General features: G+C 41.3%; 4 protein-coding genes across 5 annotated transcripts; 3 read left to right on the top strand and 1 right to left on the bottom strand.

Annotated features, from left to right (window-relative positions):
* The first annotated feature begins 170 nt into the window (after nucleotides 1-170).
* rab41 (RAB41, member RAS oncogene family) lies at nucleotides 171-7145 on the top strand. Of its 2 annotated transcripts, none has more exons than XM_079745065.1 (8): nucleotides 171-299; nucleotides 1501-1559; nucleotides 1707-1760; nucleotides 2079-2184; nucleotides 3110-3221; nucleotides 3621-3714; nucleotides 4686-4752; nucleotides 5140-7145. In XM_079745065.1, the coding sequence occupies exons 1-8, from the start codon at nucleotides 221-223 to the stop codon at nucleotides 5202-5204; spliced, it is 636 nt and encodes a 211-aa protein (XP_079601191.1). In that variant the 5' UTR covers nucleotides 171-220; the 3' UTR covers nucleotides 5205-7145. The 2 variants fall into 2 exon arrangements, with proteins under 2 accessions (XP_079601191.1, XP_079601192.1); XM_079745066.1 differs by lacking the exon at nucleotides 2079-2184 and adding an exon at nucleotides 2674-2779.
* Nucleotides 7146-8093: 948 nt separating this feature from the next.
* stard14 (START domain containing 14) lies at nucleotides 8094-11854 on the top strand. The gene is made up of 6 exons (XM_079745149.1): nucleotides 8094-8415; nucleotides 8535-8682; nucleotides 9278-9381; nucleotides 9616-9733; nucleotides 9838-9890; nucleotides 10653-11854. The coding sequence occupies exons 1-6, from the start codon at nucleotides 8233-8235 to the stop codon at nucleotides 10866-10868; spliced, it is 822 nt and encodes a 273-aa protein (XP_079601275.1). The 5' UTR covers nucleotides 8094-8232; the 3' UTR covers nucleotides 10869-11854.
* Nucleotides 11855-12011: 157 nt separating this feature from the next.
* On the bottom strand, nucleotides 12012-15047 carry pdzd11 (PDZ domain containing 11). The gene is made up of 6 exons (XM_079745150.1): nucleotides 14989-15047; nucleotides 14569-14674; nucleotides 14236-14376; nucleotides 14053-14151; nucleotides 13889-13949; nucleotides 12012-12911 (listed from the first exon to the last, which is right to left on the bottom strand). Exons 2-6 carry the CDS (start codon nucleotides 14659-14661, stop codon nucleotides 12877-12879), a joined length of 429 nt encoding a protein of 142 aa, XP_079601276.1. The 5' UTR covers nucleotides 14662-14674; nucleotides 14989-15047; the 3' UTR covers nucleotides 12012-12876.
* Nucleotides 15048-15444: 397 nt separating this feature from the next.
* On the top strand, nucleotides 15445-26567 carry gdpd2 (glycerophosphodiester phosphodiesterase domain containing 2). Its single transcript, XM_079745044.1, has 15 exons — nucleotides 15445-15604; nucleotides 16930-17152; nucleotides 19059-19162; nucleotides 19294-19387; nucleotides 19710-19769; nucleotides 20043-20141; nucleotides 20462-20555; nucleotides 20864-21009; nucleotides 21344-21426; nucleotides 21506-21662; nucleotides 22204-22410; nucleotides 22497-22645; nucleotides 23752-23899; nucleotides 24296-24374; nucleotides 25771-26567. The coding sequence occupies exons 2-15, from the start codon at nucleotides 16937-16939 to the stop codon at nucleotides 25929-25931; spliced, it is 1797 nt and encodes a 598-aa protein (XP_079601170.1). The 5' UTR covers nucleotides 15445-15604; nucleotides 16930-16936; the 3' UTR covers nucleotides 25932-26567.
* Nucleotides 26568-26609: the final 42 nt, after the last annotated feature.

Here is a 26609-nt window from a genome sequence, read left to right on the forward strand (position 1 = left end):
AATCACAACAATATAAAGAACAGTCATCTCAAATCGTCTGATAAATTGATAAACAGTCATGGGATATACAAATGCACCTTGCCCCTCGGTAGTTCCGCTGGTGACCACTGAGAGGCGCCATGGTTCGTCCATGCGCGTAACGAACCCACAGCGCTCAGTCAGGATACACTTTTTCCTCCTCCAGTCTCGCCTGTATAGCCGTTGTTTATCGTCAGTAAATATGTCAACCACGACCGGCGGCGGAGAGTTTGGCAACCCCCTACGAAAGTTCAAGCTTGTCTTCTTGGGCGAGCAGAGCGGTAAGTGTATCAGGACACCGTACGTGGATGTTGGAATGTTATATAAATCAGTGAAAGCGATAGCTGATTGAAGCTAGTGTAGCTATTGAACGCCACTTGCTAGCCCATCTTTAATGTGACGCTCCGTGCATTGCAGGAACACTGCCTGTTTGTGTAGCGAAATGCAACCCTAGATTGATTAACGATTACAAATTGCAAACGTCCATTTACTCCCAAAATTGTCCGTCGACGACGTCGTAATACGGGTTAAGCAAGCTAGGCGTCTCATCGCTCAAGTTAACAACAATCCTCTGTTCGTTTCAAATGGCAGCGTCATGGTGATGCACGGTGATCAGTCGTCCTAACCTGAATCATACAGAGCCATTGAAATGATGGACGCGTTTAGTTTTCAATCAGATAACCCAGATATGGAGCCTTGCGTTCAGTGGTGCCTCAGCATCCTCTCGTCGCCACCGTCACCTCTGCGAAGGAGCTATCTTAGCTAAGGCTACAGCTAACGCTACACATACGTGTCAGAATACCGTCCCCGGACAATGTTTATTCGTCTCACTTTATCTGGTCGCAGATACTATATTAAAAGTGGATTCCATGAAAAACATGTTTTATGGTGTCTTGGGTGGGCTTCAAAACATCGCTTTATCTCAAAAGCGTGACGTATCGGGATGCTATGCTTCGTAGCTCCCCGTCTACCAGCTCACGGCTCGCTGCGTCTTGCAGAGCCACGTCGGCCACAGGAAACGGGCGGTTGTACGATTCACCCCCCATGTGCAATGAAACTATAGACCAGGCACTGACACTGCCTTGAATGGGACGGGTTTACATGCGTGCTTGTTATGTTGGAATATCTATTCCTTTTCTTACATCCACGACACCGCTGTTTTAGAAGCAGTAGAGCTTCACAATCAATGTGTTTCCTAAAGCCAACATTTTTGACTCCACCCTATTTGCCAGCTCAGCGTGTGGGTGCGATAGTCCACACAGAGCATCATTGATATGCTTTTCTCTACCGGCTTTCTCAACATGACGCAATGTGGGAAAATCAATTGGAGGATGCTTTGTCATGAAGTTATTGTATAATTATTTTCAGGTTCAAATTATGTTGAAAACCTTCTACTCTAAGATACAGTTTGGGTCCTTTTTATAGATGTGTATTGTGTTCAGTCATAGTATGTTTATGTATGTTCTTTTTTTATGGATACAGTTGGGAAGACCTCGCTCATCACCAGGTTTATGTATGACAGTTTTGACAACACTTATCAGGTAAAAGGTCATTTTCTGAAGCCGTCATGACATTTGTTGATAGCAATTCAAAATTTGTATTGCTTGAAGCTTAATATGAAATACTTTAGTGTACATATGACCTGTGAAACAATGCAATTAATAATATACCAAATAATTTTCCCACAGGCAACAATTGGCATCGACTTCTTGTCGAAAACCATGTACCTAGAAGATCGCACTGTAAGTCGGCACGGTTCTGCTTAACCATTATCACTGTTCATATTGCAATGGCATCATTCATTATTTAATAGAGCTCAAAGATTCTTGTGTCTTCAATGTTTTTTAATGTAGAAACCATGAGCATGCCCATCTCACCAAATAATCGCACAATGACACCAGACCCAGTTTGTAACCAATTAAAACATTACAGCCATGACGTTTTTGATTTAAGCCATTGTCTTTTCATATAATTTTTTTAAATGTGTGCATTGTATTTGTAAATCCCTTGTACGGGTCATAAACTCCACCCGTCCCCACATTGTTTGCGGTTGGCCACAGATTCGGCTGCAGCTTTGGGATACAGCCGGACAGGAACGTTTCCGCAGCCTCATCCCGAGTTACATCCGCGATTCAGCTGCTGCTGTGGTGGTTTATGATATAGCCAGTAGGTATCGTGGCTTCTGCTCCAATACGAGCAAGGAAGGGCACAGGGTTCACCAGTCCGTTAGTTTGATTTGGACGGTGGTCTCTTGAGTTATCTGAGGATACATCAGACTCAAGAACTAAGAAATCCGCCGCCCTTAAGTTCAGAGTCTATGATGACATGACACATTGGGATTTCTAAAATTATCTTTTTCCTAGACGGATGATTTATGAATACGCAATTTATGATTGGCATGGAAAAGTTCTCCAAACTGCCTTCATATTTTCTCTTCCATTTAAACAGATCATGCATGTTCTGTTTAAGGACAATCGGCCGCAGTCTTGGCACCTTCCATATTTAACACATTTCCCCCATATTCCTTCGTGAAAGGCTTTCTTCACCCTCGTTCCCTGGCTTGCAAAACCCCTTTATCCTTCAGTTTCTTGATATTCTCTTTCCTCTCACCTTTTCTGCCTCTTCCTCTTCTTCCTCTCCCGTTCTAATCTTCAGGTCAGGCTCCAGCTTTGGGACACTGCCGGACAGGAGCGTTTCCGTAGCCTTATTCCCAGCTACATCCGTGATTCCACCATCGCTGTTGTGGTTTATGACATCACCAGTGAGTCAGGGCCGCAGCCCTTACTGTAGCAGTGTAGGACCAATGAGAATAGAGCTTATTGTTGCATGTACTTTGTCCTTAACTGTTTCCTTGATGCTTTTTATATGCACATGCTGAGATTCAAACCTATCCTGTTCTCTTGCGTTTCCCACTGAAGGTCTCTGCTTACAAACTAATATATCTTCTATATATTTTCTACATTCAAACCTTTTAATATAGGAAACGGCTACTTGGTGCACAATGTTGCTAAGGCAACAAGTGACATATATGTTGATGATCTGATGATCACCTCCTGCTTGTTTATATACAGATATTTTTCTTTCTTCCCAGATCTCAATTCGTTCCAGCAAACCTCAAAGTGGATTGATGATGTCAGAACAGAGAGAGGAAGTGATGTCATCATCATGCTTGTCGGAAACAAAACTGACTTGGCCGATAAAAGGTAAACGGTTGTGGGAGATGTTAGTAATGTATCCAGTGGTGACAGTTTCCACAGTACATAGTGTATGCCTCTGATTTATTTCAAATCCAATACTTGGATTACCTGCGTAGTTTCTTCCACGGTCTGGATCCCTTGTTCATGCCCTCATTTCATCAATTTTCATTTTGCTACTCATCCCTTGGTATATCACCATGACATCACACCAGATTTGCTATATTTATTATTTATAAATTCATTTATTTATTATAATTTCTGTTTATTCAAGTTCCTTTTTTTTGATTGGTTTTCTTTGTCGTGGTCTGTCTCCCTGTTTCTTTTTTTATGTTACTCCCTCCTTAATCCCATGCCACCACACATCCCCTCTCCTCCCCGCTCCGACCGCTGGCGCCACCATGGCAGGCAGGTTTCTGTAGAGGCTGCAGAGAGGAAAGCTCGTGAACTGAATGTGATGTACATAGAGACGAGTGCCAAGGCTGGCTATAACGTCAAACAGGTTGGTGTCCCAGCAGCCGCATCATTCGGGGGGGGGGGAATGCGTGTCAAAGCCACTGCTACTGGGATGGCTATAGGGTAGCGAGGCTCGTTTGGAAATGTCTGGAGGGATTTACTCTTACATTGTGTTCTATGGATCTGATGTAGACTCGTTTCTCTCTCCCTCAATCTCGCGAACGGTCTCCGCTTTTCATCTCCTTTCAGCCCGCTTCCTTTTTTCCTTTTTTGTTTACTCTATACTCCTATACCACTCGTTGTAACTGTACTAACCTCTTATTTTCCTTATCAAAACCAGAGTCTGTATTGAGCTCTCTTTGTTTCTCTCCCTCCTTCTCTCTACCCATCCTTTGGCCCGGTGTCTCTCTCTCTGTGGCGTGTCCTTCCATACCTGTGTGTGCGTCCACCTTGCCCTCTCTGCGTGGCCCTGAGCAGACAGATCTCCACCGAGGGGGGCGAGCAGAGGGCTAAGGAGCTCAATGTCATGTTCATAGAAACCAGCGCAAAAACTGGCTACAATGTCAAACAGGTAGACATGCTGGCGGCCTGGCCTCTGAGGCACCTGCCCTCCTTCACAGCTTCTCTGTTTCCCTCCTCCCCCTGGCATGTTCTCCCGTCCTGCCTCCAGGATACAGTGTTCCTCTCTCCATACCCTTTATTCACATTCACACATTCACATGATACATTTATGACAAGATCAACATCTATTGTTAAGCGTTACTATTTTCCCTCTTGGATCTCCACCTTTAGTATAATGCATGTAAGTTAAAATAGGAGAGTATTACATGGTAGCCGTCCCCTGATGCCTATTTGTCTTAACTCAACACTAAACACCCACTGTCTGCCTCACATACTGTGGAGCATTTGTGATGCAACAGCACTGTCATAGATGATGCGTTCACAATGTGCTCTGCATTGTGTGTTGCAACACTGTTTAGTTCCTCACATGTTTCTGTCGTTTTCCATTCCTCTCAGTTGTTCCGCCGTGTGGCTGCTGCCCTGCCTGGAATGGATAGCACTCCAGAGAAAAGCAAAGAAGACAGTATCCTTTTCTTGTATGCCCTTATTATTCTAATTAGTGACATTGCTATCGTTACCACTATTATAACCATAACCACTTTTAATTTAAAGCAATTAAAAAGAAGAACTTTGCTGGCAAATGAGTGAGGAAAGTGAGGATGCTTTGAAAGAGGAAGTGGTGGCTGCATAGCAATGGGATTACAATTGCAACAGCATAGCCTCTAAACATTTTCTCTTTGGTTTGATCAGAGTACAGATGCAGCACAACAAAAATCTGTCATGGAAAATAGTTCAGTTAGCTTACAGTGCTTTACATACAATCTGCTGTGCTTTCAAACCCACCACCACATGGTACACACGCACGCACGCAGCTAACGGCCGTTGTTGCTTTAACCCTGGCCCTCTCCAGTGATCGACATCAAACTGGAAAGGCAGCCCGAGATGAGCGTCACCGAGACCAGCTGCTCCTGCTAATAAACTCCACTCCACCTACATTCTCACCAACAGCTTGTTTCTCGGTGGCCCCTTACTCCACCCATGGCACACTGCCATGGCGGCGGATGCCTCCCCCCCCCCCCCCCCCCCCACCCACCCTTTCGACTCAGTGACTTTCCGAGTAACCGTGTGGATGTGCTATTCTGTATCACAACAGATTATCTGGGACAAAACGAAGAAAAGAAAAAAAAAAGGTAGAAGAACATAACAATGTGCATTAAAACAAGAAATAGGTTAATAATGGTCAGATTCTCTCTTATTATTTAACTGCATGGAATTCTATAAGGTTGCAGATTGACATAGATCACGGTTCTTAAGTTATTGCACCATTCAGAGCTTGATTGCTGCCACTCTAGTCATTGTTGTAATATTGCTTGGGGATACTCATTGTTTGCTGCAAGGTTGAGATCCTAGGATTGATATTATAGGTTGCTCTTTTACTTTAATGGTCATTTGGGACTGTGAGAACTTCTCCTAAATATGAGAGATCCGGTATGTATTGATTGCTGGACATTTCAAATTATTCTGAGCCAATTTAAATAACTTGTGGCAAAAGGTTTGATTACTACTTTATTGTTATTTAAACTACACCTTTACCCAGAGTGACCATTAGGACCAGACATTTAAGAAACTAGTAGAAATGAATCTCAAGGGAATTAATACACTGAGTTTTGTGGTGGAGTGACATTATTTCTAGATGAGTGCGAGAGGGTCGCCACCAGAGGGTGCTACAATTGCGAGATTGCACTGATGTGAGAAATTGGATGGTGTTTCTTTTTCTTTTCAAAGGGAATCCATCCCTAACTCCATTATCTGTAGTACTAACCTCAAAAGGACGTTTGACCATATCCACTTGCAACAGTGTTGGATTGACCATATACGCATACCACCACTTGATAATCGCACAGGCATTCTTTAGTCGGCCGAAGAAACATTGTTCGAAAGCCAGTGTTCAGTCACCATAGTAATTATCCCTGCCCTCCATGATATTTACGCTTGTGTTGTGCTGATTACACTTATGGCAGTAACATGCAGCATGCTTTCACGTGCAGGAATTCAATGGTTAAGAACACAGATGCCTTCCTTGTTCACTGACGTTGTGCACTGAAACAAGCCACAATTCTTGTAAAATACGTACATGCGCGAATTCTGCAGACTGATTAATGGCTTCACTAGTTGTTTTGTAGAGCTGGCAGATGGGTCTCTCCTCGGATACACAGCTAAACTCATACTAACACCCTCGCTTTGAATAGAGAAAAGTGCAGAGAAGTCGAAATTGCAGCCTTTTTGCTAACGCCTTTGTGCGACTGTTGGTTTTCCGTGTTTATTTATTCTGTAACTCAAAACAACTGAATAACGGTGTACGCTTGACCAAAGTGACATACTAACACGCATGTTGAAGGTTTTTTATTTTTTGTGCGTGTGTGTATGCCTGTTTGGACACTACTAAAAGACAACTTGTAGGTCTGGCTGTGTGTGTGTTTTCCCTGAATTTCACACAGCTTGGAAGTCTTTTTGCGGTGTGATTAGTCAAGAAGGCGGTTTACAGTCAGACGACACACATGCACCCTTGTTTCTAGACACAGTATCACAATACTTATTAGCCATATCGCTTTTAAAACACAGTTGTGCATTTTGTTGTAGGTTGTTTTAAAACTGTTAACATTTAAAGGTTTAAAACAATTGTAAAGTATTTAACTACATTGAACAACAGTCCTAATCTTAGCAGATTCTCTATTGTCACTGATTGCTCTGTGCTATTCTGACTTGTGTCTGTCCATATAAAATATGCTGTCTACTCGTGTTTAGCAACGTTTGTGTGAATAATGTACTATGACTATCTGCTGTATAAAAAGGAGAGGCAAATAAAAAACACCCAAGTGTAGGTCTGTGGTATAAAATAAAGATCTTTCACCAAGGTTTATGTATCCTGCTTTTCAATGAGAATTTGAGCTGGACGAAGGTCCCTTGTATTGATTATGTAGGCCTACGTTAATTTGTACAAGCAAGAAAACAAACATGTTCACAGGGAAATAAGATGTATAAAAGGTTTCTACTAATGTTTCATTTATATGCTTTGCAGTGGTAAATATTGCTGTTGACACGTGATACTGAATCCAAGGCCGATATCTGAAAATTGGGGATCGCAGTAGGCCTAGTCGATTTTCATTGTAGCAAACTGTTCTCTCCATTCATTCTGATCCGTTTAACATTTAACAGTGTGCTATTGGCTTGTGATTAAATTAAACTGTTAACTGATTAAATTGATACAATTAGCATCATAGCTTGTGCAAAAGCTATGATTGGTGAGAATCGAGAGTTGTAACGATAAAGCAGAAAAGAGTTGAAGAGAGCAAGCTTTTGAAACTGAACATTTCCCTCCCTCTGTACACTGCTCCCTCCCTACATTTATCAGAGGTGATACGTTCGCTGTGATTGACCGGCAAGATTAAATCACGGAAGAGAATGACTGATGGCAGAAATGTGCCTGTAGCTGTCTAACATCTAAATGGCCTCCCAGTGGCAGTCGCAATGAACTAGATGTAGTCGCACAGCGCATTTCACCAACTAATTGCAGGCTATGGCAATTGTAACAAATTACCCTCAATAACCCTATTTCTCATAACTCTTGCCACATGGGATGTAGATTACGTCTGGTATATTATCAGTTACCATATACATACACCCTCGATTCGTTTCTGTAATGTAAACAACAGCAACTACATTCCTTTTAGTTTCTTTGACCAGCCCAATATTTCTGCCCACCTGCGTAGCGCACACCTGTGTGGCCCCGGAAGTGGAGTGACGCACGCTGCGAGGGGCCGCAGCCTGCAGGAGGAATTCATCCGCACAAGAATCTCACTCAACTGGACCGGCCGCCCGCTAGCGTCATATATAACTACAGGAAAGACGCATTTTAGCAGGTAAACCAGCACGGAGCTAAACTGCTCGCCGAATGGGACTTTATTTTGTTCACCTATTTTAACTTTTTACGCCCGAAGGAGAGATGTCTCGCAAAGAAAGTATTTTACCCGACGAAGCAATTTTTTCTCAATTCAGAAAACATTGTTCATCAACAGATAACTGGAGCAACAAGTATGATAAGAACGGAATGAAAGTTTGGGTCGAAGTCCCCTCTACAACTCAAACACAAGGACAGAAAAATGGTTCTAAAATCCACATGATTAAGGTTGGTAGCGTGATTGAATCCCATTGCATTTCTGTTTGCATTATAATAACATCCATTTGGACGTGTCCAGTCGCCAGTCTACCATTTAAAATGTAATGTGTGCGTGACTCTGTCTTTAGTGTAGGATGACGATAAAGGATGTGTCCGCCGCCACCATGTACGACGTCATTCACGATGGCCCCTACCGCAGCACTTGGGACTCAACAATGATTGAGAGCTACGACATCGCCCGTCTCTCCGCCAATGCTGACTTTGGTTATTACGCATGTAAGCACTGACGTGCCACTTATCACTTTACACTTGTGTTGTGTAACTTATGCGTCACAGTTAACTTTTATAGTTCACTGAATGTTACATCTGCCAAAAACTATTAGTCATGCAAGGGTTGAATGAAATGACTCTTCTACAGGAAGTACAACTGTGGAACTTTTATTGATTCAGAGCAGTTGGTTGCTGGTTCATAGTCTCTGTTGGAGAACCTGAGATTTCCAGTATTGACACGTGCTGTTTAGATCCGCCAGTGTAGGCTTTGTGTTGCATTGAGACGTGTCATTGTTCAGTAATCAAATGTGCACATCTTTTTGCTTTGTGCCAGTCAGTCAGGTTATTTTTCATATCCTTGTGCTACAATCTCATTGTTCCCCCAGGACTTTTATATGGAGCATTTAACCCTTTGGGAGCAAGAATGAGTGCTCATTGTTTTACCTGGTATTTACGGTCAAAGCAAGGGTGTTGTTTTCATCTCATAAGGCTACTGTAGAGGGAGAATGTGGCATTCTGAACTTCTGCTGCCAAATCAGCTAATTAAATGTAGAACAAACTACCCTAATCCTTATTATTAATTTTCTTCTCTATATTTTAGGGGCCTGTCCATCTCCGCTGAAGAATAGAGATGTTGTCACACTGCGATCATGGCAGGTCACGGACGAGGACTATGTCATTGTCAACTTCTCTGTAAAACACCCAGTAAGTCGCTGCTGCTATTTCCCCCACTGCATACTACTGCGCACAACCATGTGAAACATAAACAGGTCATTCCTAGTTCCACGACCACATGTATTGCCTTTGTGTGTTCTGTACACAGAGGTTTTCACAGAGAGGAGTATGGCATATAGGACTGTAGCCATCTGTTCCAACTGTAGCTAACCAGGGGTGGAGAGAAAATGAAACCTGAGTCATTGTTTTTGGGTTTATTTACAGAAATACCCACCTCGCAATGGCCTTGTGCGGGCCATCTCCATACTGACTGGCTACTTGATCAAGCCCACGGGGCCGAATAGCTGCTCCTTCACATACCTTTCACAGGCCGACCCGAAAGGTAAGTCCTTGAACAAAATAGTCATTTAGAAAAGAGTTTGAGCTGTTTGAGACTAATCGCAATGTAATTTATTTAAAAATATATATTTATCTTATATGTTACAGGTTCACTTCCGAAATGGGTTGTCAACAAAGCATCTCAGATCTTGGCTCCTAAGGTATTAAGGATAGTTATTCCCCTTTTTAAACTTGATGCTCACAACACAGTAAATGCTTAAAAGTAACATTTCCCTAATGTGTAATTCATTTCTAATAAGTTGGTACAGGAAGGTTTTAGACAATCTACCCTGTGTATAATTTACAGCTGGTATTTCCAGTCTCTCGAAAGACAATGGTAGCTATAGATACTGATTACTGCTCTTGTTCTTGACAAAGGCAGAATGTTGGCTAGTGCTGTGTCTCACACTGCTAGTAGAACTTGTTCGCCAGGTTTCATATCTTAAACTATGTCGACCGAGTAGTATCAATGTGCCTGAAACTGAGATGGTGCACAATCAATTGAAAAGACAACCTTGACCCGTTTGCTAATGATTAACATAGCTTATCGACACGCAGAACTCGCCGCCTAGCCATGTTTTATTTTGCGTTGAAGACAATTGGACTGCACTGCAGTGGCAGAATACTCATGGATCTAATGTTGCTGTCTTTCACCTGGTTAGCTTTTGAATACAGGAATGGGGCTGAATTGAGATGGATAGACATGTCTCTAACTGATACGCCTAACTGATATGCCTACGTAATACACAAATTATAGTGACACATTTTTTTAATGGCCGTTTTAATAGTCAGAGGTTGTGCAAGTCAGTTTCGTCTAGGGCTCTGTGTTTGGTACATAACATATCGTATAGGAATTAAGGATGGGCCGGTTTTGCCTTGTGTCACATATCTGACGTATTCCGGTGACTCCTCCCGCTCCCCAGGTAATGAAAAGTGTGCACAAGGCGGGCCAGGACTACCCCAAGTGGAAGGCTGAAAACTTTCCTGATGAGAAGCCCTGGTTGTTCCCAGTGCAGAACAACCTGCCCATGATGGACCCTCTGGAGCTGTCGCTCCAAAGGGCAGACTCCCTGGAGAACGTGGACGAGAGCTCTACGGTGGAAAATGGAGAGAACGGGGAGAACGGGGACAGCAGCTAAACACTCTTTTTAGAGGCTAAGGGGAGACTCAAGTTAACAGACTCTCAAACTCTTTAAGACACTTTGGTGGAGACTTGTGTCCTCCACCTCTCGTTTATGTTTTAAACCTCGCCCCCAAACACCTTAGCGATGCACTTTTACCGGAATAGCCAGTGGAATGAAGTACTCACGGGCTGTCCAATCGGATGTAGGGAGAAACTTAGAACAGTCAGCCTGACAGATCAAACCAAACAACATTCTCTGGTGTTTGAACCCATAAACCTTACCTTACCTTATCTTAACCTTTTAAGTTTGAGAAAGGCCACACCGACGTTGTTTAGAAGTAATGCGCATATGAAGGTTGATCCCAGAGGAATGTGCTTTAGTTGCAACCCTGCGATGGATGTGGAGTCACGGTTTTGGGAAAAAGGTTAAATTAAGTTTGTGTAATGTCCTTTAAATAATAGTTCCATATATAGGTACCCAAGAAAACGTCATTGTTTAACTATGATCTGTAGTTATAAGCATATGCTTAAGCTTCCTATCGATCTCAGTTTGAGGAAAAAACATATTGTGTGTTTGTGTATATATAGACTTTTTTTTGTTATTTGTACAGCTTTACAGTGCTGTATTTCCAACCTCATGAACGCCAAGTCTGAAGGCTTTGAAGTAAATATTTTATTTACCGTTGATATGTTGTTACCCATTACTATGCAAGTTAACTATAATGGTCTAAATAGACACTGAAGGTACAGTCTAACCTGTATTATTGGGGTGTGTCGGGATAGTTTCTTTTGCATTATCAGTATCTAAACGATCTGAATTCCTGCATTTTGAGTATGACACCTTGTGACTACATGAACGATTTTTTAATTCTTTAAAAAAAATGGGGTTTTAAGCTGTTATGATGGAGCAGAAAAGGAAAAGTAAGTCCCACAAGCTCTGGAACTTTGCCCTACCCAGATATGAAACGTCCTGTAGAAAAAATAAACCTAGGTTTACAGGTTTCTGTGCTTCCGTGTGGTTTACTATTCAGCTCATGGGCCATCCTCCATTGAAACATTGATCAGCCAGTAGAACAGTGGGTTGTGCTTCTCGTATCACAGTGCTTATGTCTCATGGATATCACTGTTAAAATACTAGTGATTTCAGGGAAAATAATAAATCTTAATCATTTTAATGTTAAGTTTCTAAGCCCTGAGTTGTATTATTCAGAAGGATTAGGCCTGTTAAATGCTTGTTACTGACTGCCATGTGTCTAAACATCTATTCAGAAATAAACTAACTGTATTAACAAACACCTCAAAGCAAATTGTGAACCGAAATAAAATGTGTTAACATACATGTGGCAAAATAATGCCTTTATTTATGATTCATAATCATTTTATACACCAGTTAATGAAGTTACATACCATAACAATATAAATACTATAATCAATTATATTACCCAGTCAAGTATCAGTAAGACAAGTGGTTTCATGATGTCTGCATATTCATACTTAAAAAAGTTTATTGCAAGTACTAACTGTTTAACAGCTTGAGTAAGTCCAACTTGTACTTGAGAATGAAACAAGACAATTCTTATTTTAAAGGAAACAGACTGTTTCTTAGTAACTAGTTGGGCATCTGCTTCAAGATTATGAGTTGGGTAACCTAGAGTAGGTTGTGTAATGTAAAATCGTGTCAACTGGCATTGCCTTAGGTAACCTTTGTAGTGCTTATCAAGCATCTGATATTCATTTAAACAGAAGACCAAATTTGACTATATACTTTGATTTTCTTATAACCCTTTGGGAGCAAGAGATTTCGATTAATTTAAATAAATGAAACTGTTGTAATCTATTCATCTATTTTCTAAAACCTGGGAGGTATCCTTCCAAAAGAGACTGATGAATGGTCATAAAGCAGAGAGTGAATGAAGGCAGCAGTGCACTGATCAAGATTGATGACATGCTGTTGCGTCGGTCCACCAAGAGGGGGCTTTAGTTTTTGTTTTGGTCGGTTCATCTTCGTGCTGTTCTGCTACCACCTAGTGGACAGTCCTCTCCTTCTGTCTCTGATAATCTAATGGCAACAAAATAAAATACATTCACAAAAGCATTAGTGACCTTCAACGAGGGTCAAGAGGCCTCCTTGGTGTCTTAAGACAGTAGTGGGATCAGCTGAGGATGTTTCTCTCGTTTTATTTTCTTCCTCAGTTATCTAATAAGCCAATGGCAGCAGCAGCAATGCCATTGCCTTATTAAAAACCTCATTGTTATTAAATAACTCAATTTTTTATTTGTTTGTCTGATGGTTATGTGGTTACTGGTGGCTGTACAACAAAATTACATCATCTATATTTGGCTGAACAGAATAAATATAGAGCTAAATAATTGAAAAATGTTTAGCATGGAAGCTTGCATTGTTGGTTTGTAACATTTTGCATAAATCAATCAATAATGTGTATTGATGAGAATCTGAGAATTGTATAAACCAATCAAGCTGCTCCAGAATCCATTAAACAATGGTGTGATGCAGCGATTCCCCTACATTTTTCACTAACACACAAATATCACAATTCAGTGTAACCTGTATTTTACAGCCTTTGTAAATTACATTAACAGAGCTCCAATTGCCAAGCAGAATCAAATGATGTTGGAAACACTGCAGTGCATATCTCCAATGAGATCTGCATCAGCTGAAGGCATAAAATAAAACAAATCTCATCATTCACCTATACATAATCCCTGTAGCGTCAAGGAAGCCCTTATTTAGTGGTCTTCTTATTGTGTGACATAAGCAGTAGTTTTGTTTTTTTGTTGATGTTTAAACTGCCTTTAGGACCAATCTAATGAGTAAGGCACCAGTCATGCTGTCCTGGCTAGACTATTGTGAAACAAGCTCACCACTAACTTCAGGACAGAAGCACCTATAGCAGTCTGCTAACTATATACTTTTTATGAGTAGCTTTGGACAAAATCTTCCGCTAAATAAACGGGATGAAGGCTTTGAGAATGTGGGAGCTGATCCCGATTCCTCTGGGACAGTTTGATACTCACTGTAAGGGAAGAAGCGGACCCTCATCAAGATTTCCCGTGCGCTCTTCAGAATTTCTACAGCCTTTAGAGAGGTTAAAGAAACAAAAAGGTCAACAGAAATCCTACATGTTTAACATACTTTAGTGAGCCTCACACACTATTGACACAACAGTATTTGTATTCACCCTCGAGTGTTCAATGTCTTGAAAGTCCACCTCATTGACAGACAAAACCTGGTCTCCCTCTTGTAGTCCTGCTCTATGAGCATCCGAGTCTGGGACCACCTGTCAAATAAATACATGCATTGAAGTGTACCACACAAAGACACCAGCACAAAACATGAAGAGACACCAAGGGGCTTCAGTCACCTTGGATATGAATATCCCGAGTTGGGAGGCCTTGCCGCCACGAATGTTGAAGCCAAGCTGAGCACCTGGAGGCTTCTTTAGTACAACGGTGCGTGGTAGGAACTGTGTGAGCTCATTGTTGTAGTCCGGGTGCTGGATCCTCTTTAGTAGACACACATAACCTTTTCTTGACAAGTAGTCTATTTCATTAACATGCTGTCTAAGGTCTGACACTTCACAATGTAAGCAGAGCCCAGCAATTTACTAGGATCGTTTTGTCATTTGTATTATGTTGACAAGAGGTCGACATAACCTAATCAACGTTCAATACATTATATATCAGCCAATTCCAACCTCCTGTGGGGGGATCCATGCTGGTGGGCTCTCGTAAGATGGGAGGAACACAACTGGGAGCTGGTAGTCATCATACGGAATCTTCTGGTCCATGTTTTTATGAAACCTTTAGGAAAACGTGCCGCGTCAACAAGATGTTCAGACGTTTCACAGTGAACCTCAACTAACATCATCTACTCAAGTGAAAGCCCTCATATAATGTATTTCTACTGCAGTAACAAGGCAAAACACCTGCAAGCTATCTAGATGTCCATTACCGTGGCTATCTAGCTGGCTACCTCAGACTGTTACCACATCAACATTGGACTTATTCGCCCCGTTGTAAACTAGCAATCACAACTACGTGTATAGTGTACTGGCAAATGACGTATTCAACATCAAAGTATTTGCCAATAAAATTTATAGAGGGCATAATATTACCAGGTTAGTTGTAGCTCGATAACACGTCGAGCTAAATTTCCTCGTTAAGCCACGCCTTGCGCATGCGTATTCCGTGACTATCCAACCACATACAAACCAATCATGAATTTATTTCTACAAAATAAAGTAAATTTGATTTCTGCAGTGACACACGTATTAAACGTAATGAATGATTTTTCATTAAAATAAAAGTACAACTTAAAAAAGGGACACCCGACATTATTGTTTTATTGAAACGATAAAACAATTTAAAAAAAAAATGGTTTGTCTACATTGTGAGGTCAATATGGTTAGGTTTTTCTATGGTCTAGCCTAAATAGATGTGGCATGTATTCTGCTAAGCGTAAAAGTATTTTGTTCACATTATTGCATTCAAATAAGGAGCTGCATGAATAAAATGCTTTCCCCCATGTCCACACCACTCCCACTTTCCACGCTCCGGGTTGACTCGTTCAGCTCCCTCATCCATTAGAATTCCGTCCATACACTTTGCGAACCGTTTCGCAAGTGCGCACGCGAAAAGATAAAGTGATGGTTTCTTCAGTGCACATTAAAAGTGTTTAAAGTTTATTCAACACTCTAAAACAGGAGTACTGTGCACGGAACCAATATCAAGGTAAGTCAACGTTTATTAATATAATGTTCGAGATAGATAGATAGATAGATAGATAGATAGATAGATAGATAGATAGATAGATAGATAGATAGATAGATAGATAGATAGATAGATAGATAGATAGATCGATAGACAGACAGACAGACAGACAGACAGACAGACAGGTAGACGCCTGAATAAATAGATGGATGGACGGAAAAAGAAAGATGTTTTTATTACGTTTTAATTAATATAATGGCATGACATCTACAATTAATGCCTTTTCATCTCTCAGGTTAAGATATTTGGCAAGATCCCAAAATAAATGTAATAAAAGGAAATGTTTCCACCTTTTAAGGACCGAGTTAAAGTCCGAAGGTTTCATTTGCGTATTTGTGAATACCCTGGGAGACATAATAAAAATGACACACATAATGACACGCATTCCAGTCATTATAAAAAATAAGAACATGTATAGTTGTGTAGCTGGTGTTTATATCCAACGGGAAAGCAGGAATGGACAATACTCAATTTGAAATATTAAATATAACAAACAAAAGTGGAGAGACATTTAATTTAGGCAGTTAATGGACATTGTTCGTACATGACCAGTACATTGTGTGTAAAAGTGTTCATGCGATGATGATTCAATTCGTTTTCCGTGTGAACAAGTATCATGGCCTTGGGGTGCAACGATGTGCTTGTGGCATGCTTGTGCTTGATAAAGGTCCACCCAATTTCATAAACAATAGTTTGTCGCGGAGTCGTGCAAAGCTGCCTTAGAGCTCCGAGGTGTGGTTTGGTAACGCCTGCCAGATTGTAAATCCAGTTATTATAGTGACGAACATGATGTAAGCAACTGACAACTGACGACAACAAATATTTGCGACGATAAGCCAAAATAATGCTCAAAGGGAGGCTATTTTTAATTGAAAAGTTGACCCAGGCCTATTGTTACCACCGAGGTTTTAGTCGATTTTTTTTGTAGCAAGTACAGATTGCAACTAAAGCGATTATAAAATATAAGATGTCACATTAGCCTATTCATTTCCCACACGCGGGCGACAAGCTCTAGTGTGGGGACGTGCCTGTCACCGAGTCGTGCCGTGAAGGCTTCTATAGTGTGACATCAGTCCCAGGCCGGTCTTTTCAGTAGGCTACCCCCCCCCCCCCCCCCCCCCCCCCCACCATTCCCCTTCACCGTGTTAAAGCCCGTACAAGGGCTTTAACATTCTCACGAAGAGGGCTATTGAGAAGAGCCCCAGCAATATTCACCCCCTTACTTTGCTTCAGAATGTATTTCATGTATTGGCCCACTTACATGTTCTCTTTTCACTGCTTCACAGACATGGCATGTTTTCCCCGGATGAAGGAATAACCACCCCCAACACCATCACCACCACCACCCGCTCCTTACAAAGACACCCTGGGAACGTGCTCCTAGGTTGGGGGGGCGAGCCATTGAAGGGAATGCTGTCACACAAGAAGGGGGAGAGCGGTTGTGGCCGAGTGTGCCTCAGGGGTTTCTACAGCTGCAACTGCAGGCAGCCGGGGGACAGGAAGAGAAAGGTGTGTATCAGCAAGGCAGTGATGAGCATAGCTAGGAATATTGGGCCCCATGAAAATATGGGGAAAAAAATTGAAAGAACTTTTAAAGTTTTTGTCACTGTAGATCAAATGATGTTCACTTTGCTTTATTTTAAATGTAAAGGGAAATGGCTGTATTTCACAACCTACTGATAAATCATATATGATTTAAATTCCACTCTCCCTCTTAGGGCCCCCTGAATCTTCCTCACCTTTCAACCCCATACCACTCCGCTGCATACAGTAGAGACTTTCAGCTTGACCAGTACATTAAGAATACAAGCACTTGGGCATGGTGTCTTTAGTTTGAAGACCTGTTGTATAAGTAAGGGACTTATACCATAGTCACTTGCCAACGAAAATAAATTAAGACCATTCATTTATATTTTCATGCATTTTACAATCCAAATAAAAAGTTTTTCACAAGCCATAACTTTGTTTCCCTGGTAACACCTGAGGGTTTGACTAATACCTGGAACAACCATTACCCTCCCGTAAGGTTCTTATGCAACGGAAACGTTTTTCCCTCCTCCAGTAATTAGGATGGACCTTAGCTACGACTTGGCAACAGGAGGTATTTTAGTCCGCTCAGCTATGAGCCAGAGAGCTAACGTTATGCATTGTACATATTTATAATTCGAAATTCATCCCAGCCTTTATACCACGGATACTCTAGGGTCTATAGCATATAACCGCGTTGTCTGATTACAGTTTACAGTACAATTTACCAGCTCTCGTTTTGAAAGCCGAATCACCGCGCCATTTGTTTCAATGGGAATCGCGACAGTCTATACTTTCAACATAAAGTGTACATATGTAGTGAGTGTAACATAATTCACCTACAGTATTTTGTTATGTGTTGTTCTTTACACTGTTAGGAATGTCGTTTACTGTCTCGGTGTTTCAGGGATCGCTGTCTCTTTAAGGATTACGAGCATCTCATGACGCGGAGCCCGATGCGGGATATGTTTACTTGCAGCACGTTTTGGATTCCGTTTTTTTCTAACGAAATAAACGAGTCACACAACTGTGTCCTCAACGTGCGAAATTGTATCTTTCATTCAATGCAATTTCCACACATATTTATAATTTGAAATTCGTCCCAGCCTTTATACCACAGATACTATAGGGTCTATAGCATATAACCGCGTTTTCTAATTACAGTTTAATGCATTTTTCACTATTTACCAGCTCTCGTTTTGGATGCTGAACAGACAATTTGACTGGAACTACTTGATATACGGACACCTAGCAGGTGTCCGTATATCAGGAGTTAATGCACACCCTGCAGCCAATCAGAATCGAGTATTCCCCCAGGCCGTGGTATAAGCATGTATAAACAACAGTTTCCTGTGTGCTTATATGGCGAGAACCCTCATTCTCATATAACCTTCACAAAATCCCTGTGATTTGGGATTAACATTCCTGGTGGACTCAATTGAGACGCATTGTCAAATGATTTTCCGCGTGAACAGTTTTATAAAACAGCGAGCCTCGGTGTCGATTGGGCTGATCGTTTTTCTCTTTCCTGAGAAACGTTGGGTTATCGAGTGTATTCGAGCAGTTGGTGGGGAATGCAAAGTTCAGGACGGTTGCATTTCATTGTTCCACAGCATGAAGTGGTGATGTTTTTAAAGATAATTCACAACTAGCGCTGGTCACAGAGACTGTTTTTTGTGAAAAATTGAAATATTTTGGACGTGATCCAAGGGTATGTGCTAACAACTGCAACTGACATGCATCTACACATAAACAAACACCTGCCCACCCTTACATTGCTCCCACAGACATGAGCACGCACGCAAGCAAACACAGTTATGGCAACAAAACAGAGGTAAATATGCATACTATTGTTTAATAACCACTCAAACCAGTTTTTCTCCTCTAGCATGAAGGGTGGTGGCTGTCATTGGTTTTCCTGGCCTGCCTGCTCACTGTTTGTTGGCTGTATGTTTGTATGGTTACATTCAATGACAGAGAGGATGTTAATTGGTAGGTAATTTCTCACTCACTCACTCACTCACTCACTCACTCACATAAATAGTTAGATGTACACACTTGCATTCACCAACAAATTGACCCCTCAGAAGGGCTAACGCTAGCTTGTAATGTTTTGTTATCAGGAAGGGCTTCACAATTCTGAAACAGTGGGTGAACTGGTTCATGGTGGCGATCATTATATTTGCTGTGTTGACCTTCTACTGCGCACTGCTGCTGGTAAATCAAACCTAATGAACCTAATGGAGAACATGGAGAGTGTATGTAGCTTGTGTCAGCATTTTTGTGGAAGAAATTATTACTGAAAGCCCTGTATTAATGCAACAGTGATTACGATTGTTTACAGATCTGTATTCATTGAACCGATTTGTACCCAGTTATATATATATATAAAGCAGAAATCAACCATTTCCACAGTATCTTCCTGCAATAGCTGTACATTTAAGCATACATGTAATTAATCATAGTATTCATTCCTATTGTGGATTTAGGAAACAGGCTCAGGTGGAGGTTTTATAATGTCTTACCTTATTGATTTCAGGTCTTTGCGCTGTTCCAAATTGCCTTGAAAGAACCACTTGAATTGCACTGCGTACACCAGGTTTGTAAAACAACGAAACAAGGAGCATTTTCCTAATAGGGCATTTATCTGATGCTCATATCGAAAGCAGTTCACTTTTAATTCAGACACATGTTATGAAGGAGCAAGTACATCTTACAGCTCCATGCACCCATTCGGGATCAAATCCAGATGATTCTGGCTTTGAGTTCAACTATACCGTCCCACACTATTTATTTTGCTAATTCTTCATGTACGTTACCTGATGTGTTCATCCCTGTTGCCACATTACATGTTTGTATTGGTCTTTCCTAGGCCTTTCTGTTATTAGGTGTATTATTTGTGGCCTTGGCTGTCGCTGCATTTACCCTTGGGTGGCCAGGGGAATGGCCTACGGTCGCCCTCTCACTCCAGGTACAGTCCATTTAAGGATGACAATACGGGGGGGGGGGACAACACCTAACCACAGGACAACACCTAGCCTTTTAACAGTGGTGCGGTGTATCATGTGTGTTGTGGGTTCTCTTTTGGCCACGCCCCTGCATCGGTATATCTCATGTGTGTGTCTGTGTGTGTGTGGTGGGTTCTCTGTAGGCCACAGGCCCCCCCTTAAGCCAAGGCCCTGTCTCAGTGTATCTCGTGTGTGGTGGGTTCTCTGTTGACCACAGCCCCCCTCCTCCCGTGGCCAAGGCCCTGTCTCAGTGTATCTCATGTGTGTGGTGGGTTCTCCGTAGGCCACAGGCCCCTTCTTGCAGATGGGTGCTGTGGTAGCACTGACTCTTCTCAGCTGGTTCGTCATCCAGAGAGTTCACAAAGCTCGCAGAGTAGGTGAGTGGCATTGATCCTTCTTAGTAATCACAATGACAAACAAATACATAACAAAAAAAAACCTCACAGTGACAATTACTCAAAACGGCAACCACAGCTTATTAGTCCATAGTCAATTAATTAGGCATTAACACTGATAAAAGTCAACATTTACAATAAGGAGTGGAATTGTAACTTTGTTTGTGGGTTTAACGATTCATGTTTACGTAGATTGCTTCTGTACTTTTGGGGAGTAGAAATGTAGAAATGTCCCATTTGCTCTGTTGACTGATAAGCTGATGTACTTGTCTGACTTGTTTTCCCTTTAGGATCAAAGATCCTTCTGTCGCTGGTGTTTTCTATCATGGTTATAGCCGTGAACTTGAGTCCCCTACTCATCCGGTGCCATACTCCCTGCCTGTCTGACAAGATCCCTCCCAAACCTGAGCTCATTGGCCACCGAGGTGCACCCATGGTGGGTTCTCTCTCTCTCTCTCTCGCTCTCGCTCTCTCGCTCTCTCTCTCGCTCTAGAATTTCTACTTTACTTATTTGAGAAGGAACAAACAAAAAGAAAAAATATCCCTTGGCTTGTGTAGATGCTAACATAATGTGTTTTCCCTGGCTCAGCCGTATAGAGATAAAGTATCTGCATGTACGGGAACACATATACGTTGTAGCTGCCTTTTGTTACATACTTTTTCTCTGTGCCACAGATATTCAGAAGTTGACACTGTTTTGGTGAACCAACTCTGGGTATATGTGTTAATGTTCTCTCTTTCTGTCTGTCCGTCTATCTGTTTGTGTTCAGCTGGCCCCTGAGAACACCATGATGTCGTTCAGGAGGAGTGTGGCATGCAACGTGACAGCCTTCGAAACAGACGTGCAGATCAGGTAGTGTGTGTGTGTGTATTGGGGGGACAACACATGTTCTATAACATTTGTCTGGTTTAACATTAACTTCCTCCCCCAGTGGAGATGGGGTTCCCTTCCTCATGCACGACCATGACGACTTCTTCCTGCGGACAACAGACGCAAAGCACAAGTTTGATGGGCGGGACTTCAACAAAAGCGGCAAGCTAACGTTGGAGGAGCTACAGAAACTGAATGCCGGGGACTGGTTCCTCCAGGTAATGAAGGCTGTCATCACTTTGATTGACATTTGGTTTCCTCATGATAAGTGCCTCTGAATTTGTAATCATATTCAGGGCAGGGGGATAAAACATGAAGTGATCAAGACATTGATGTGCTTGTAGTTCATCATTGAGGACTCTTCGAGTGGTGGAGTCATACATTTTGTGTGTGTGTGTGTGTGTGTGTGTGTGTGTGTGTGTGTGTGTGTGTGTGATGCAAGTGCGTGGGTGTCTTTATGAAATGAGGAATGCTTCTTGGTGCCTACAAGCCTGTTTGGACCAATTCCAATGTGCATATTATGGTTCACAGATATTGACAGTTTATCAATCTATATAAATACGAGAATTCAATCTTTCTATACCTTTACAAAACAGGTTTAGAAAAGACCATTTTACCTTTCCTACCATTGCCTTAAGTTGCATTTATCATCATTACTGTGTTTTCTTTTGAACACATAGATGACCCTTGCCTACTTGTACAGAATGACCCTGTTATACACAGCACATTGGTAAATCAAACACTATGACGTGCTTCCAGACAGACCCTTTCTACACGGTGTCCCAGCTGTCAGCTGAGGAGAAGGAGATGGCAACCAATCAGACCGTTCCCTCCTTAGTTCAGCTCCTTGACCTGGCTCAGGAAAAAAACATTTCCATCCTGTTTGACCTCAAAAACGAGAACGGAACCAACGACACCAACATCACTGTTGAAACCATCCTGAAGTCTGGGATCGACCCCCGTCTGGTCAGTGTCATTGTTAACCCCAGCAGTTTTTGTGCATGTTTTGTTCAATTTAATTCAAGCATTTTATTGTCTGTATTTTTTCATAGATCTTCTGGCTTCCACCAACACAAAGAAGCGACGTAAAGAAGAGTGCACCGGGATTCAAACAGTACTATAACAACATCTCTGATATGGAAAATGAAGGAGGAACTTCCCTGAATTTGAAGTACAACAGCTTGAACACAGATGAACTCGGGTAAAAGAAACCTATAGTACTGTTAAATGTGTTAGGGCTAGTGGACCCTGCTTCATAGTGGTGTATTAATAATAACTAGACATGCATGTACATGTACATTTTCATGCGGCGACGTGATGAGTTGACTCACAACTCATGATGAGTTGTGAGTCAACTCATGTGCGCAATATTCCATGTGCACGATAACATGCTAATGCAAGCTAGGCTAATGAGTCCCTGTGCCGCCTTGCAGCGGACTTGGGATTGGTTGAATAATTGAGTGTTTTTGTTTGTTGTTGTAAGTTATAGCGCCCCCTTTCATCAAAGAAGTACTTTACTTTTAGGAAACCTGCTTATCAGTCCCTCCAGACAAACGCGATTGCATAATTCAACGCATAATCAGCCAAAGTCTGCATATTCATGCAGGGGCCGCATTTTTTCAAATATGCCGCACTTTCACCGCATAAATTGCCGATTTCCGCGCAAAATATGCGGGGCTTGCATGATTTCATAATCCTCGCATTTTCGTTGCAAAAAAGTCACATATATCTTAGCAGAATGTTGAAAAATGTTGACGTAGAAAAAAAGTGACGTAATTACGCGACGTGAACGTCATCGAAAAGCTTAAGCACGCTTTCTATACGTGTACCAACTATGAAAACTCTGAGTTATTCACCTTCGGATTGGTAAGTGTTTCAGTCAAGTCAGCTTTTTTACCCCCAAAACTTTCAAGGTACAGAAAAAACTTTCCAGGTGGACCTTTTGAGTCCTTGAGGCTAAAGGATTCAGCATTTCAAACAAGGCCCGGATATTTCCGATGGTTTTATAAACCGGGGCAGGGGGCATGACTGTTTAAGTTTGACAGGGAGTTATAGCAGACTTAATACAGTCATTTCACAATGAACCCTGTACTGACATCACACGTGTTAGTGTATATTGTAGAATGACTTGTAAAAGCTTATCAAGATCATACCTGGTGGAAAGAATGTTTATTATCCATGTCGAAAGCATATGCTGTTTCTTAAGTTACCTTTAAACTGATGATGAAGATACCGTGTGTGTGTGTGTGTGTGTGTGTGTGTGTGTGTGTGTGTGTGTGTGTGTGTGTGTGTGTGCGCGCGTCCCAGGAAACTAACTAAGAAGAACATAACTGTGAACCTATGGGTGGTGAATGAGAGCTGGCTCTTCTCTCTGCTGTGGTGCACGGGGGTCAGTTCCGTCACCACCAACTCCTGCCACCGATTCCAAAAAATGACGCAGCCGGACTGGACTTTGGTGAGCTCTGCCTCCTTTGAAGACTGCTGTTTGCCACTGTTCATTTAATAGTGGAAGAACATATGATTAAAACATAGAAATACACCTGCGTTCATGCAGAAACGTACTTGCATGCCTGTTTGCCCCAGGAATGCAAAATCACACAACGCGACACACACACACACACACACACACACACACACACACACACACACACACGCACACGGACACGGACATATAGACTCACAAGCAAACACGCCCGCACACATGTACGCATGCACACACACAGACACACAAAGTCAATGTGCAGAATACTATGAATTATTACTTCTAATAAAATTACTAAACTTCTACTAAAAACTATCCGTAGATCAATCTAAAATAAGTGTAAGGAATGTAAATGTTTCCTAATTCTAGGAACCCACACAGTATACAGCGATATGGATTACAGTGGACCTGCTGTCGTTGCTGATAATGTCTGGACTCGTCTACAAAGGTATGCTGGGTGAGAGTTGTATGAGCTGTGTACTATACCATGTACTCCATTGTGTAATCTGATATATGAGGAAGATAAGATATCTTAATAAGATACCTTGCTTACATATCATGGTCGAGCTGTCACATATCCTTAAATAGAGATGTGTCTGGTTAAAGTAGTTGAAACCAGATAAGATTGCCAGAAGCCAAATTGAAACTGACAATCAGCAGTAAGAAAAGGCTCATATACTATCTGCTCTAGATAAGATAAGATAGTCCTTTATTAATCCCCCTTGGGAGAAATTCACAGGTGACCAGCAGTACAGTGGGAAAAGAGAAGTGCGAAAAACAGTATATATACAATAAATTTACTAATTTAAAATAAAATTATAGTACAAAAACTATTTGAATAAGATAAAATAAACATACTATATACATGTAACTGTCCGTTTGTAGGTGACCTGTGTGTTAAGTAAATAAATAAATATGATGTATAATATAAAAATAAGTATAAATATAAATGTGCCAAATGTGCAAGATAAGATAAGGGGTCAGGAAGTATCTGTAGCACACGGGCCAAAGCAGGCCTATCAGTGGTGTTATTTTTAATCCTTAATTGTTTTAAGAATAATTAGTTCTTGTACCAGACAATGATTCCCACTAATCCATTGTTGGTCACACTTCCAATGTGTTGCGCGATTGCACCACATAGCAGGCAGCGTGAACAGCGCCTTTCGATAACAGCAAGTGGGTCCGGCCAGTATGAGCTGGGAAAAGTGAGGCTAGGGATTAGTGAGCGCTCAGACTTTCACCAGGCTGATGCGTTACATACCAGACACCAAAGAGTCGTTCAAAAAGATTGGGTCATTCATTTTCACTCATCACTATTGCTGAGTCGCTCATTCCTGCCCCTCTCCCTCCATCTCATGTATTGTCGGAAGTAGGAATTGGTAGAACATTTTGTATTTAATAATTAGGATTCACAAAATATGCATGCTGTACATAATAGGGTAAGACTTTGTTACAGTAGCTTTCAGTTTGAAAACGGTATCTTTTTCCAACTAATTACCCAGTTCACTGGCTAATCCTTCATGAACGAGCAATCACAGTTATATAGTAGGGGAGTAAGTAATAGTTAGGGAGCTGAACTGTAATTCGGTCATGTTGAAGCTCAGGGAGTGGGACTGCGTAGTCCCAGAAGCACTGTACGATTCGCTGATGAAATCTTTCACATGATCACTGGTTCCATTGATTTAGTACACTGAAAAAAACAACTGCCAAACACGAATATACATGTTGTCTTACACTGCATTTTTATCTATCCTACAACTACTCGCATTTCAAAAATGTTGTCAAATGTGTTGAGACCGAAACCCATTGTTGTGTTGTGCGTAACACCTGATCTCTGCCAACAGTGCAAAAAGAGAAGAAAAACAGGGTGACAAACTCAAACGGACACGAACTAAAGCCCTTCTTGCCCAATCACATAGAGTTAATCTCAAAAGTGAAAGATGATCCTGGATCAAGCAGAATGGCTCTTGGTTCAAATAATACTAACACTGTTCATTTAACTTAAATTAATAAAGTTTAAAGCAATAAAGGCTGGGCCCATTGCACTCAAGATATTAATTCATTATTGACATGAAACGTCCTCTTCAAATTCACTGTTTTCCTTACGACTGCTGCATGTTTTTTTTATTTAGAAAAGTAACATTTGTTATCTTCACTATTTTTTCTTCTTTAAGCTACACTGGAATGTTTCCGATTTGTTAATCAAATAAGTTCATGTGCTGTAACTTTTGGGGTTGTCTGGTTGTCCGTTTTTTGAGGTTTCTACTAAATGTTTTAGAAATCTGTAAAATAATTATATTGATATTGTATAAATCTTCATCACCTTTATACAGTTTTATGTGACCTTGGTATTTTTGTAAGAGTTTCGTGAAGAGAGGTAAAGAGATGTGAGATTGAATCCACTTTTCTAAATCATGTAAATTCAATATAAATTGAGAACATAGAATGTCCAGTTGTTGATGCCTTTTTTTTCATTATATAGGACTTCTCACTTTATGACCACAAGGTGGCAGACATTTCCAGTCAGAAAAAATGGGTAGCCTACTTGCTGACGTGCCAATTTTTCTTTTAATGCGACATTCAATTAACGAAGCCAGTCTACTATATATTATTTTATTTGATAATAGCTATATACATCTTCATCGATAATAAACACTGAAACGAATGAACGAGGCATCTAGTC

Source organism: Pollachius pollachius (assembly GCF_949987615.1).
Source record: "Pollachius pollachius genome assembly, chromosome: 10".
Lineage (NCBI taxonomy): Eukaryota > Metazoa > Chordata > Actinopteri > Gadiformes > Gadidae > Pollachius > Pollachius pollachius.

Coding starts and splice junctions, on each gene's coding strand:
- rab41 (XM_079745065.1), top strand. CDS start 221: ATGTCAACCACGACCGGCGGCGGAGAGTTTGGCAACCCCCTACGAAAG. Junction 1,560..1,706: donor GTTTTGACAACACTTATCAG/GTAAAAGGTCAT, acceptor ATTTTCCCACAG/GCAACAATTGGCATCGACTT. Junction 4,753..5,139: donor AGAGAAAAGCAAAGAAGACA/GTATCCTTTTCT, acceptor GGCCCTCTCCAG/TGATCGACATCAAACTGGAA.
- pdzd11 (XM_079745150.1), bottom strand. CDS start 14,661: ATGGACCAGAAGATTCCGTATGATGACTACCAGCTCCCAGTTGTGTTC. Junction 14,377..14,568: donor CATGGATCCCCCCACAGGAG/GTTGGAATTGGC, acceptor TGTCTACTAAAG/AGGATCCAGCACCCGGACTA. Junction 13,950..14,052: donor AAGACATTGAACACTCGAGG/GTGAATACAAAT, acceptor ACCTCTCTAAAG/GCTGTAGAAATTCTGAAGAG.
- gdpd2 (XM_079745044.1), top strand. CDS start 16,937: ATGTTTTCCCCGGATGAAGGAATAACCACCCCCAACACCATCACCACC. Junction 21,427..21,505: donor GAAACAGACGTGCAGATCAG/GTAGTGTGTGTG, acceptor TTCCTCCCCCAG/TGGAGATGGGGTTCCCTTCC. Junction 24,375..25,770: donor GTCTGGACTCGTCTACAAAG/GTATGCTGGGTG, acceptor CTCTGCCAACAG/TGCAAAAAGAGAAGAAAAAC.
- stard14 (XM_079745149.1), top strand. CDS start 8,233: ATGTCTCGCAAAGAAAGTATTTTACCCGACGAAGCAATTTTTTCTCAA. Junction 8,416..8,534: donor CTAAAATCCACATGATTAAG/GTTGGTAGCGTG, acceptor CTCTGTCTTTAG/TGTAGGATGACGATAAAGGA. Junction 9,891..10,652: donor CTCAGATCTTGGCTCCTAAG/GTATTAAGGATA, acceptor CCCGCTCCCCAG/GTAATGAAAAGTGTGCACAA.